At 34.6% G+C, this 14,734-nt stretch overlaps 1 protein-coding gene across 1 annotated transcript; it reads right to left on the bottom strand.

The window, feature by feature from the left end:
* Nucleotides 1-9,542: 9,542 nt before the first annotated feature.
* LOC131061622 (serine/threonine-protein kinase OXI1) lies at nucleotides 9,543-14,080 on the bottom strand. Its single transcript, XM_057995399.2, has 2 exons — nucleotides 13,584-14,080; nucleotides 9,543-10,644 (listed from the first exon to the last, which is right to left on the bottom strand). Exons 1-2 carry the CDS (start codon nucleotides 13,970-13,972, stop codon nucleotides 9,882-9,884), a joined length of 1,152 nt encoding a protein of 383 aa, XP_057851382.2. The 5' UTR covers nucleotides 13,973-14,080; the 3' UTR covers nucleotides 9,543-9,881.
* Nucleotides 14,081-14,734: the final 654 nt, after the last annotated feature.

The following is a 14,734-nucleotide window of genomic DNA, read 5'->3' as shown; positions in this document are numbered from 1 at the left end:
GGGCAGTGAAGCCAGAAAAGATTGTCTCGATGTCCCATAATCTAGCAGTCATCCAGTCCAGAGGAAGTAGAGGGTGAGAATGTTTTCTCTTCACAAAACAAACCATATTCTCCTAGACATTAGAGATAATCCTATTGGTTAAATCTTCCAGCATACACTTCCTTTCTCTAAAAATCTTGTTATTGCGTTGTTTCCATAGACTCCATCCCGTGTGAGAAAAGGTTTGCCACCACAACTCCAAAGATAGGGGGTGAGGGGAAGGCACAAACCCACTAAGTAGATTATCCTTGGAAGCATTAATAGAGACCCAATCAAGGATAAACATGCCAACAATATTCCACGTTACATTACAAGAGAAGGAACAATGGAACAAAATATGTTCGATACTCTCCTCATCATTTTCACATAGCACACCTATGTTGGCCATCTGAAAGTTGTGCCTCTTGAAGTTATCAACGGTTAGAATTCTTTTGTGACAAACCGTCCACCAAAAAAAGAAAACCTTGGGTGTAGTCCCATTTGAAGAAAGGCACCAAGGAAGGAAAGGTGATTTCATAGCCAGTTTCAACTGTAATTGGTTAATATTGTGCAATACTAATTTTTGTAGATTGGTCTGTAATTTCAGAGTCGTGTTGTTCTAGCATAGAAAGAGACAGTTGAAGCATATTTGGTGGGCCTTTTTGAGGATACCAACTTTTGTTCCATCCACGCTAAGAGAGTCGCCATCATGCCTAAGGATATTTAGCTCACTAGGAGGATTCATTCATGGAGAAAAAACATACAGCTCTAATTGACTTTGTTTTCCCCTTGGATTCAATTGGTCAACAAATTTAATATTTAACTGGATGGCATGTGTAATATGAGGTAAATGGTGGACAACAAGAATTTTACTATCCTTATTGTTTCAGTAGTGGTAGTTCTCTATCTTTTTTGTATAATTGCTAATATGTAAAGGTTAAGTTGATCAAGATCCTATTTAATAATAGTTCTTTATTTGTCTTAAACACATGGTCTTCCTCATGATGACTAATATAGTGATTACTCATAAAATGCTTTGAGGATTTGTATGCATATTTTGGGGGAAAACAACACAAGCTTTTAATGCCATTTTAAGCAAATAATTTCTTGTTTGAACTCATCAATCTCTCATGTAATTTTGCAAATGTGAACATATGGAATTTTTAAAATATATATAATATAAATCAGATATACATTTGATCTATTTATAAATGATTATTGATAATACATTAAATTTTTACATTTTGTGATTTTTAGCCATCCAATATTTTATTCAAAGTACATTATACTATCAGCCTAACCATTACACCTTATTTTTTATGCAAGTGCTAATTTATATAATTTTATGAATATTTATACTCTTACAACCCTCTAAATGTTAAAATCTGGCATATATATTCCAGACATAAATATTAAACGTTAGTGTATACACTTAAACAAACAGATTTATCTTTTAACAGTACTAAAAAACAAATCTATTGTGTCAAAATATATACACCCTTACAACCCTCTAAACTAGTGTTAAAATCTTACATATGCATTCCAGTCATGAAATATAAGAATAAACATTTTAGTATATATATCACAAAGTGTGAAGGCAAAATGTCAATTATTTAGACCTTTAGTTAAGAAAGCAGAGCGAATGGTTTAAGCAGTCATCTATTTGCCCTGTCGGTGTTATGAAGCCTTTGCCGGATACAAAGGTGGAGATTGTCCCTTGGGAAAATCCAGAAGTACAGTCAGGAAGGAAGTCGATCATATATCTTTACAAAACAGACTCATGATCAGAGTCACCTACACAAAAAATACTGCGTGACTCTCTCCTGGTACTCAAACCTTTCAAAACTAAACAACCCCGTTTCTAAAACCCTGAAAAGACATCAGTTTGGTTTCCTTCAGACTGAAACATTTCATTTTTACTGTCCTCCCGGTAAAGAAGATGTCTTTCGACGTCGATGCTCTACATGGCGGCGACATCGTCCATGCAAACGGGCGAGGGAACAAATGGCGGCGCGGTGACGTTGACTAGCATCTCTAAGAAACAAAAGAAATTATATAGAGAACATAAGAGGTTGCATGCCTAAGAAACAGGTCTGATGGTTGACATTTAAGAATAAGCTTGCCTCTACTTTGGTTTTCACTATAAACTCTCTTTTCTTGCTACTAAATTCTTTTCCAGCCAAGTTAGCTTCCACTCCTATATTCCCATCTCATTAAGAAGACATTTAGATTTTGAGCTATTTAAAGATTGCAGAAATTCAGTTCTTTGCTGTCTTTTCAATTAAATTTCACTGAAGCGTAGCAAGTTCCCATGCAAGCTGGCAATTTGAAAGGCCAATTAATATTTTATGCTATTGTGATTATTTCATACAAGAGGGATAGGGTTGTTGATGAATAATTATGAACAACAAATACCCTAAACAATATTGAGAGGAGGGGGGGGGGGGGGTGAATCAATACAGACAAAAACTTTCTCTCCGCAACTTATCAAGTTAAAGCAATACTAACCGGTTGTCTTCATCACTAAACTTAACCATGACAATGCCGGTTAAACACAGTAAGAATTCAAACAACAAAACCAGTAAAGCTGAATACTTCAAGTAACATTCAACACTTGACAACTACTTCACAAATATACTCATGCATGTGCAGTATTAGCAATACCATAAACATTAGCTTTGCATGCATATTCAATTAAACAAATTTTGCTTAATCATCACATGAAAAATGCACAACTCAGAACACAGATTTTTCACGTGGAAACCCAAATGAGAAAAACCACGGTGGGGATGAATACCCACAAGCTTGTTTTTGAACTCTTATAAAGCTCGCTCTATTAGGAGCCTAGTCTGGTTAAAGACTTTACAATAAGGTTCTGTTAGGAACCAATCCTATTAAAGATAACTCGGTTAAGGGATGGCTATATACCCTATTAAAGGTTACCTCACTAGAGGATTTGAAGAGCTCAATGATCTTGAGTCACCTGGTTAGAGGATTTACAATAAGCTTGTTAAAGCTACCCAGTAAAGGGATTTTCCAATTGTTGAAATGGTTAGAAGACAATAGGTAAAACTTTGATTTGATAACAGCACTACATGCCAAGGCAGATCCTTTTCAGTTCCTCTACTCTGCAATCACACTTTGCAGTTCTCCACTCATCGGTCTGGCAAGTATCTCATCACTCGGATACACACACACAACATTTGTCAACACGAACAATAACAAACATCATCGACCTTATAAACAACAATTAGGTTGGTGGCATAAACCCTAAACCCTAGGTATTTTAGGTTTACAATACAAGCAGTCCAATCGTGACTGTCCAAACGCTTTGCATAGAATAATACAATCTCAAACAGATCACAAGTCAATCTGCATCATCCATTCTTCACCGCACATGGGAATCAGTAACCCATCACGCTCTCTTCTCATACCGCAAAGAAGAATGATCATTCATGAGGTAGACATTTAATGCAATCGATCTTCACATGCAAGATCCTCAAGGAAATCTTTCACGCGTGCAAAACTGACGTGACATCTCGATCTCATCCTCATCTCTTAGCTAACTCATCACAGAATGTCACCGGTTGCATCGCACAAGCTAAATTGCTAAATCGGAAACCCTAGAGCTGAGACTACCAACCGGTAGTCACACTTAGTGAAACCCTGACACCGGTTCACTACATCTCTTTATACCGATTCACCAACTTCTTCCAATCTTCATACTGGCTCACTTGCACTTATTAACATCAATGACAACATATATTATCATCATATCATCATGCCAGTTCATCATATGCCAACAATTGTATGGGTGAATGGTTTTTTGCTTTGTCATTGACAAGAATGTGCCAACCATGATTTTTATATCTAAATTTTATAATATAATATCTGTGTGACAATTCAATTTTTTCTAATTTAGATATAAAAATCAAGGTTCAAAAAATTCAGATATAATATTTGTGGGAAATTTCATTTTTTTCTAATTTATCAAGCTTTATTAAACTCAAAATTGTATTTTTCAAACCCTTATTATTATATCTAAATTTTCAAATGAAAAAGGAATGTGCCAACTAGTATTTAACTCTGAAAATGGATATTTCTCATCCCTTTCCATTTTTTTGATAAGCTAGAATATAACATCCGGTATTTAATTAAAAAATGTAAACCTAAATTTAAAACCCTAGCCACATTAAAATGTATGCACTATTGTACTAGGGCATTTAGAAGGTAACCTTAGTGGCGAGATGCTTCCTAGGAGGCTTTCTCCCCGTGGACTTCCAGGTTGTCTAGGTGTCATTTGTATTCCTTTAGATGGATCTAAAATTACCAAATTTAAAAACTTGAAGAGGTGGTGTGTTTTTTGGTGCATATAATTTTTTATGGGCCTAGAAATTTTCGACGTGAGAAACCGACATCATATTTGCGGCATGATGCAATTTTTAGGTGGGGACTCCCCCATATACACTAGCCTACTGGCTAAATATAATATTTTTTTAATGAATAGATGTTAGACTTATCAATTATATAATATAGTATTTTACATACATTTAAAAAATGAAGGAAAATAAATAAAAATAACTCCTATCTATCAAATGATGAGTTAAAGGGATTCTATAATGAATGGTTCATAAGACACAACACTTGCTAAAGGTTTTGAAAATGGGGTTGCAAGCTAAGTGGGTTTAACCTTGGATAAAACTTTGTGATTAAGTGTGCTTGAGTTGTAGTAGTGTTGGGATGGGTGAACTCCCAAGAAGGCCCAATGCTTCACCTCTGTGAGCATCACCTAGATGCAATAAGTGCTAAGTGGACCATTCATTCTCATAAGAGATCGGTTCTTGTGAACCACTACTCATGAAACATGGGAAAATGAGTTTGACTAAAAAACTACATAGTTAAATCCTGATAGCAATATCACAAATAAATAAAGAATTAATAAAATTAAATATCACCATCTAATTTTTAATCTTTTTAAATAATATATTTTAATATTATTATAACATATTTATTTAAATTATAAAAATATTATTATAATTTAATATATATATATATATATACATATATATATATACATATATATATATATATATACATACATATATATATATATACATACATACATACATACATATATATATATATATATATATATATATATATATATGTATATATGTATATATATATATATATGTATATATATATATACATATACATTTTTAACAATCAAAATGATGTAAGAGTTCCTAAGTTTTGTATATTTAAGTCTAAGAAATCCTCAATATATCTAGTGATATACACATTAATGTTTAATCTTATTTTTTATGAGTGATATGTCAAATTTTAAAATTTTGAGGGTTGTAAGGTATAAATATTGTTAAATGAATATGTATTTATTGTAAGTTTGATAAACTATGTTAAAATATATTAGAAATGTGATTTTTTAAAAAAGTAAATAGATGTTAATATAGTAAATAGTGGATGAGATTATGGGTAGCCCTCAAAGTAGTGTGTGATAAATTTGGCCTGCATTCTTTTGTGGGTATTGGATGAAAATTTTCTTAAGATATAACGTGGATATGTCCCCAATGTATAAGCATGTGCCATCCTTGAATGTTTGTAATGTTTATCATATAACATCCTCACCTCACCACATGAAAGCCATGGGTTGTAATGAGTCTTATTGTGGACAGGGAATTTGAACCATTGTTACACTCTTCCATGTGTTCCCATTATCATTACACCATTTCCTTTTCAAAGACTAGTTAGAGAAATTGTGCAGGATTTTAAGGTATGCATATGTCCTTCTCCTTTTCCTTATTTCTCCTTTTTCCATCAATATTTACATTTTCTGATCTATAGCTTCAACCTTTAGAAATTAGGTTTGTCTTAGATCATTTTATGGTTGGTAGTTCTATATCATGGTTAATGTTTTGATTAATAAAAGTGGGATAGGCCCATACGATTACATATCTACAAAGTGATACCAAGAGTGCATAAGGGATGTGCAACCAACAAAAAAAAACCCCACCAAAGCACAACAAAAACCTAGCAAGGTGAACAAAGAGCCAACAGCTAAACTAAAAGACTTGCAAATAGAGAAGAACCGAGACAACCAAAAACACAAAACAACCACCTAATACAAACACAAATAAATGGGACCTACTACATGGGGGTACCCTTTTCCTACCAATATTGGCACAAAGTAAGCACTTTATTAAAAAAATAAACTTTTTTACTCAACCCAATCCTAGAGCCAGAGGAGACCAATGCGGAGTTAGGGTGGATTTAACCAAGGAAGTTGTGCGGCTAGAGCCCATGGCCAGGGATTCAATGCATTTATTTTCTTCTCCCTTCTCCTTTCCATCTCATCGTGAATAACTTGTAGGGAGGCATTGTGCTTACTAGCCATGTTCCTACAAGTATGGTTGACCTTCTCAATTTTTTTTAAGGGCCTCCTAGGTTTTCTAAACCTCTTCCAATGTCCCTGCCATCTTGCTCTTGGAGTCCATATCATCAATCTTTTTGCCCACCTTTTCCCATTGTCTCATAATGCCAGCAAGATTGTTGGCAATTCTCCAAAATTTGTCATCCAAATCATCCACCCAAGCATTACCCCTGGCCTCCACCTCAGTCCCTGCCTCCAACCAATTGATCTTTTTGATGGCCACATTCATCTGCAGAAAGAGTCATTTTCACAGGTAGTCCTCTCTTAGGTCCTTTACAATTTTAGTTAGAACAAAGATTGAGCTCGAAGGTTTGGTATTAGCAGAGGAGGGAGGATTTATGGGGGAAGGGCTAGGATTAACATCAATTTTTATCAGGGGACTAATCTAACCCTGTACCATCTAAGGAGTTAAGGAATCATCCGAGGACATTCTATTACATCTCAAGCTGAACATCCACGTCCCGATCCTTTTTGGTCATGGTTTTGGCCTTGAATTTGCCCTTTCTAATAGGGTTTTTCCTAGTGGGCATTTTAGAACCTAAATGAGACACTTCTAAAGAATTAGAGGGAGTAACAATAAGGTACACATATAAATAGGGATCATAGGTAGACCCAATCTCAACAGAAGGGACCCCACTAGAGGGGGATAAATCCAGGTGGAAATCATACAATCTACGAATGAGGCCTTGATGGAGAGGGGGTTTACCCTTAACAATGGCTTTATAAATAGACCTAGACAAAGAAGACATAACCCAAAAGGGGAAATTCACTCTTACCCCATAGTGGATATTTTTTAACATGGGGAAGATCTGCAGATGAAACCTCCTTTTATGCTATCCAAGGTAAAGTACTTCATAAACAACAGAGTTGCATCCTTCCAAATTCCAGGTAGCTCCTCCTTGTTGTAACCACTTTGAAGCCTAGAAACCCCTTCACCTGATTCAAAGAACTTATCAAAGTCATCCTTGTAATACCCTTTAGGTTTTTGGCGAAAGGGTATGCCATCAAGGGCCAGCCTAGTCTCCTTCGCAATTGTCTCCGTCGAGACCATGAAAGTGACACTGTCAATCTTCACATTTCCATTATCTTGAGCATGAACAAATGCAATAGAGAGATTAGGATCGTGATTGATCATCCCCTCAACATAAGTATCTAGATCACCTTTAATCACCTTTAATCCCCTCAACATAAGGAGAGCACGACACTTGGCGATAAGTGGGTTAGATTTATAGTTTGGTTTAGCCGCTTCTTTAAAAGTATCATGATTATATTGTTATAGTCACCTTCAATAATTATGCATTTAAGCCCCTTGTCTCTAGATGCAATTAACCCGTGATATATAGTTGTCACTTCAGCCAAGCTCAAGGTTTGAATTCTAAAATTTTCCACATAAGCAAGGATGAGGTTGCCATGTGAGTCTCTCATCACTTCACCCCCTCCTGCCTGACCCGGGTTATCGCAAGATTACCCGTTGATATTTAGCTTCAGCCAACTGGTGTTGGGGGGTTCGTTTGATAGCATTACAGAAACCGTAGGAGGGGCAGGGAAGCCATAAAGGATTGTATCGATGTCCCACGATCTAGTGATTGCCCAGTCCAGAGGAAGGAAAGGGTGAGAATGTTTCCTCTTCACAAAACAAACCATATTCTCCTAGACATTAGAGATAATCCCATTGGTTAAATCTTCCAACATACACCTTCTTTCTCTAAAAATCTTGTCATTGCATTGTTTCTATAGACTACATCTTGTGTGAGAAAAGGTTTGCCACCACAACTCCAAAGATAGGGGGTGAGGGGAAGGCACATACCCACTAAGTAGATTATCCTTGACAACATTAATAGAGACCCAGTCAAGGATAAGCATGCCAACAATCTTCTACCTTACATTCCAAGAGAAGGAACAATGGAAAAAAACATGTTTGATAATCTCCTCATCATTTTCACATAGCACACATATGTTGGCCAACTAAAAGTTGTGCCTCTTGAGGTTATCAACAGTTAGAATTTTTTTGTGACAAACTGTCCACCAGAAAAAACAAACCTTGGCTGTAGTCCCATTTGAAGAAAGGCACCAAGGAAGGCAAGGTGATTTCATATCCAGTTTCAACTGTAATTGGTTAATATTGTGCAATAATGATTTTTGTAGACTAATCTGTAATTTCAGAGTCGTGTTGTTCTAGCATAGCAAGAGACAATAGAATCATATTTGGTGGACCTTTTTGAGGATAGCAACTTGTGTTCCATCCACGCTAAGAGAGTCACCATCATGCCTAAGGATATTTAGCTCTCTAGGAGGATTCATAGAGAAAAAGCATAGAGCTCTAATAGACTTTGTTTTTCCCTTGGATTCAATTGGTCAACAAATTTAATCTTTAACTAGATGGCATGTGTAATATGAGGTAAATGGTGGACAACAAGAATTTTACTATTCTCATTGTTTCGGTAGTGGTTGCTCTCTATCTTTTCTATATAATTGCTAATACATAAAGGTTAAGTTGATGCAAGATCCTATTTAATAATAGTTCTTTATTTGTCTTAAGCACATGGTCTTCCTCATGATGACTAATATAGTGATTACTCTTAAAATGCTTCAAGGATTTGTATGCATATTTTGTGGGGGAAAATAACACAAGCTTTTAATGCCATTTTAAGCAAATAATTTCTTGTTTGAACTTATCAATCTCTCATATAATTTTGCAAATGTGAACATATGGAATTTTAAAAATATATAATATAAATCAAATATACATTTGATCTATTTACAAATGATTATTGATAATAAATTGAATTTTTACATTTTGTGATTTTTAACCATCCAATATTTTATTCAAAGTACATTATACTATCAGCCTAACCATTACACCTTATTTTTTATGCAAGTGCTAGTTTATATAATTTTATGAATATTTATACTCTTACAACCCTCTAAATATTAAAATCTGACATATATGTTCCAGACATAAAATATTAAACGTTAGTGTATACACTTAAACAAACAGATTTATCTTTTAACAGTACTAAACAAACAAATCTATTGTGTCAAAATATATGCACCCTTACAACCCTCTAAACTAGTGTTAAAATCTGACATATGCATTCCAGTCATGAAATATAAGAATAAACATTTTAGTATATATATCACAAAGTGTGAAGGCAAATGGCAATTATTTAGACCTTTAGTTAAGAAAGCAGAGCGAATGGTCTAAGCAGTCATCTATTTGCCCTGTCAGCGTTATGAAGCCTTTGCCGCATACAAAGGTGGAGATTGTCCCTTGGGGAAATCCAGAAGTACAGTCATGAAGGAAGTCGATCATATATCTTTACAAAACAGACTCATGATCAGAGTCACCAACACAAAAAATACTGCGTGACTCTCTCCTGGTGCTCAAACCTTTCAAAACTAAACAACCCCGTTTCTAAAACCCTGAAAAGACATCAGTTTGGTTTCCTTCAGACTGAGACATTTCATTTTTACTGTCCTCCCGGTAAAGAAGATGTCTTTCGACGTCGATGCGCTGCATGGCGGCGACATCGTCCATGCAAACGGGGGAAGGAACAAATGGCGGCGCAGTGACGTTAACAAGCATCTCGATAGATTCCCAATCGAGGCCTCGGAAAAAAAAGTGTGATTTAATTTCTTCAACCCCATTAAAACCCAGTCTCCGTTTGGGATCTTTTATAAGCAATCTCTGAATGAGGTCCCGTAACGGAGTCCAGCGGCCGGAAAACGGGGGTTGCCTCACCAGAACGTTGTAAAACGTATCTTTTCTCGTCGCCCCCGTGAACGGCGTTTTGCCGGAGCTCAACTCGTAGAGCAAAACTCCGAAGGCCCACCAGTCGACGGGAAAGTCGTGGCCGCCGCCTTCGAGCATTTCCGGCGACACGTACTCCTCCGTTCCCACTAAAGAATTTGTTTTCGTGTTGGGGGGCTTTTTGTTTACGGGAGAAACACGTGAAACCGAGCTAGTAACGCACGATGTCATGAACGCGAACTTTCCCGGCCGTTTTGGAGACTGTGGCGGTTCCGTTGGCGGTCTAAGAACCGCGGAGAGGTCAAAGTCGGTGAGCATAATGTGACCGTCCTCTTGCACAAGGACGTTTTCGGGCTTTAGGTCTCTGTAGACAATGCCCACGCTGTGCAAATGTTCCAGCGCCAATATGATCTCAGCGGCATAGAACCTGCCAATACGATAACCGCGTCAGAAGTGTTTAAAATATATGTCATATTTAGCCGTCCAACTGCTTAATGTTTAATAGACTAAAAAAAGCTACAAACAAGTCAAGTCTGGAAGCATGCAAAAACTCAAAACTTTTGTTGGACATTTTTGACCGAATATTTTAAAATAATGAAAGAAAATTAAAATTAAAACATACTTTCAATAATTCCAACTCTTTTAAACATAATTTCTCGTCTCAAAGTACACGTGCAGGACATATGTGCAGGTTTTTAAGCAACAAATTAGTTCAGAACTGGTCACACAAAGGCTGCAAGGTTTAAGTGTCTCAGATAAAGCCTCTTCATGCTAGTAATTTTTGTACAAGGCAGATTAAAAAGAGATTAAATAGAAAAATATTAAAGCAAAAAAAAATATATGATAAATCATGTATTTAAAAAATATGCTATTTTATAATATTAATATATTTAATTTTTTTTAGGTATGATTTGAAATATTCGAAATTTTAACCAAAAAAAATACTTAATTCTTTATCAAAATTTTATTTTAATTATTAAATAATTTATAAAAAATATAATTATAAATTATTTTAATTTTTAAAATAAAAATAATCACTAACATCTCACATGTTGTATTCAATTTTAAACATGTTTTAAATCACACTCTATAATACATCAAAATAATAAAGAGCAATTCTAGGAAATTTTTTTTTTTTTTTTTTTTAGATATGATTTGAAATATTCCAAATTTTAACAAAAAAAAATACTTACCTAATTGTTTATCAAAATTTTATTTTAATTATTAAATAATTTATAAAAAATATAATTATAAATTATTTTAATTTTTAAAATAAAAATAATCACTAACATCTCACATGTTGTATTCAATTTTAAATATGTTTTAAATCACACTCTATAATACATCAAAATAATAAAGAGCAATTCTAGGAAAATAATTTTTTAATTTTTTTTAGGTATGATTTGAAATATTCCAAATTTTAACAAAAAAAAAATACTTACCTAATTGTTTATCAAGATTTTATTTTAATTATTAAATAATTTATAAAAAATATAATTATAAATTATTTTAATTTTTAAAAGAAAAATAATCACTAACATCTCACATGTTGTATTCAATTTTAAACATGTTTTAAATCACACTCTATAATACATCAAAATAATAAAGAGCAATTCTAGGAAAATAATTTTTTAGACCATGAGTAGATGGAAAGATAATTAAATTAAAAAATATTTCATTTTTTAAATTGATAAATGTTTTTAATTTTTTAATATCTATGATATTTTAAAAATATTTCTAAATCAAAAAATATGTTTATCAAATTAGATTGGAAAATTCCTAATCTTTTTTCTATTAAAGAAAGGAAAAACAATTGTGAAATTGTCAATTATTTATTTTTGATTGATAATGGGCCGAAGCTGATACCCTACCCCCTTGTGGGATTTGAACTTGTGACCTCTCTCTCAAGAGCACAAGTTCTCCGCCACTAGGCCAACTCAAGTTGTATTGAAATTGTCAATTATTATTAAAAGAGATCATTTTCAAATTTTGCAACTCCAATGCCATCTACAAGATTTGGTTGTCTAGCTAACTTTAAAGCAAGACTTGATAGAGGAAAGGACCTAGTAGTTAAACATGTTCCAATAGTTTTGAAAACATTTATTAATTTAATGTTGACTATTTTTTTATAATATAGCACTAGTAGTTGTAACTTTAAAATTGTTAGTGTCTATCATGAATACTCATAATTTAATGAAATGTATTCCTTAAATCTAAAAAATAGGAGTTCGTATGATACCACATCAAAACATCAATAAAACATGACTTGATACACAACTACCTATCTAATTTTTTGGACCCTTTAAAATACCTCAACAAAAGCTATGCTGATGTGGCCCTGAAACCATGAATGGAGGGTTTGTCAATCAAGCTGACATAAAAATAAGAAGACTCAACTACTAAATCCTCCCTTAAAATGAAGGTTTTGAATCTCTCCAATAGACTCACAAACTTCACCCATGCTGAAAACATACCTTAAATAACAACTACCAAACTACAAATAAGGCTTGAGTTTCTTCATATTCAAGTCTCTCCAAGAATACACCCAACCTTCCATAGGTTTCTCACATTTTCCAAAGCACAAAGATTTAGCCACGCCAACTCAAATGAAAAACAAATGAGATCTCCACCATTAAATGAGGAGATTTGCCAAATCTCTTGGCCGAAGATTCCAGAACTATTTTGATGTTTATATTTGCTGAATGGCAGGTTCCTCATAGTCCTATTTTTGAATAAAAACATGTTGTCAGATCAACCGTCTCATTTCTGTGACTGGGAATCGACTTTGTAGATAAACTATCACTTTGAGAATTTGGGACAAATAATGTATTTAAGATGAATAAGTAAGGTCCAAACGTTTATTAATATCAGCACGTTTTGATCTGATGATAGACTATTTAGCACGCCTCTAGAAATTGATCTGATAGAGACCAATCACCAAATCTCTAGAAAAAAAGCGATCTCATAAACCAACCACCACACCTATCACATTCCTCATGGCAAAACTATCGCTCATTCGCAGCATTCATGTCTCAGTTTTGATGCAATGACAAATTCATCACTAATTTCAGAGCTTCAATTCAGATTCGATTATCTCCCTCTTAGGTTAAAGAGGGATTTCAGATGGCAACGTCTACTCAGTTCCTACGATGTACCGACATCTTATGTATACATCTAATTACCACAGTTCTAAAATTCGATTTCATAAAAAATAATCACTACATTTCTAAAAATTGATCTCATAGAAACTAATCATCCAAATTGATATAATGAACTAACCACCACACCCTAAATCATGAAACAACCTGAGAAACATTTGGAGGAAGAGAGACAAAGCAAAGAAGAAAACGAAAACAGCAAACATACCGAATGACATTCTCTGAAAATATTTTCTCCGGTTGCCGACGCCTAAGGCCATTCAAATCACCACCAGAGCAGTAATCCACAACCCACCCGACAATTTTCTCCGTATCCACCTGACCAAACAATGTGGGCAAAAATGGGTGTCTAAGACTGCTCAAAATCTCCTTTTCCACCCGAGCTCTCTTCAACCCATCTTTCTGCTTCTCTAGAACAGATTTGCTCATTGCCTTCAAAGCCAAAGGCCTATCAAAACCCCGTTTTTGGATCAAAAACACAGTTCCCATGGCTCCCTTGCCCACCACTTTCACAGCCTTGAGTTCTTCAATCTCCATCTCCATCTCCATTTCCATCCCCAAATCATCGGCAGAGGCTTCGCCGAAATTTATCTTCATGTTCAGCGTTTAATGCGTCAATCTACAAGTTTTCCAAACAATAAGCGGTCATTTAAACAACAGCAAAGCAGATGTGCTTTCCAACCATTTACTTTATAAACCAGATCATACGGAAGGAGGCAGGAGTCAATAAAAGAAAGAGTTTGTTCTAGAAATCCTATTTGGTAAGATACAAAGAGCAATAAAAGGCATCTAGAAGCAGAATCTCCACCTGTTGTCTTTCTATATTTCAACACCGACCCCTTAATTACTGCCAGTGCCGTCACTTTCGATGGCTATTGGACAGTTATTCGTTGGCTAATGCATTTTTTCTTCCTTTGTTCCACGTTATTGTTGATTTCCCATAAAAACAGGACTCAGCATTTCATCATCCATGGCGTAGAGGCAAAGAATATCCATTCACTTTGGAATAAATTGGGAAGGAATTTAAGTCACAAAAAATTGGTTTTGCATTCGCCGTATGAATTAGGTGTGGTGATTTATGGTCCTAGTGGAGATTGGTAAGATTTGAATGCACATGCACTTTAAAAATAGCTAAAAAAAAATTCATAGATTTAGATTGCGTGACTCCTAAGGCAACAAGAGAAGTTTTGACCAGGTGGGAGACCTCGGAAGGAAAATAGAAATTTCCACCTAAAAACTTTTTAAATTTTTTATTTATAAATTTGTTATATCAGTCAAGAAAGGAGAACCCTCACTTTTTTATTTATAAATGTGCTTAATCAGTAGAAAGGAGAATCCCCACGTTACATTAGATTCTTG

The sequence above is a fragment of the Cryptomeria japonica genome, chromosome 4 (assembly GCF_030272615.1).
Source record: "Cryptomeria japonica chromosome 4, Sugi_1.0, whole genome shotgun sequence".
NCBI lineage: Eukaryota > Viridiplantae > Streptophyta > Pinopsida > Cupressales > Cupressaceae > Cryptomeria > Cryptomeria japonica.
This window is presented reverse-complemented; position numbering and strand designations above follow the sequence as displayed.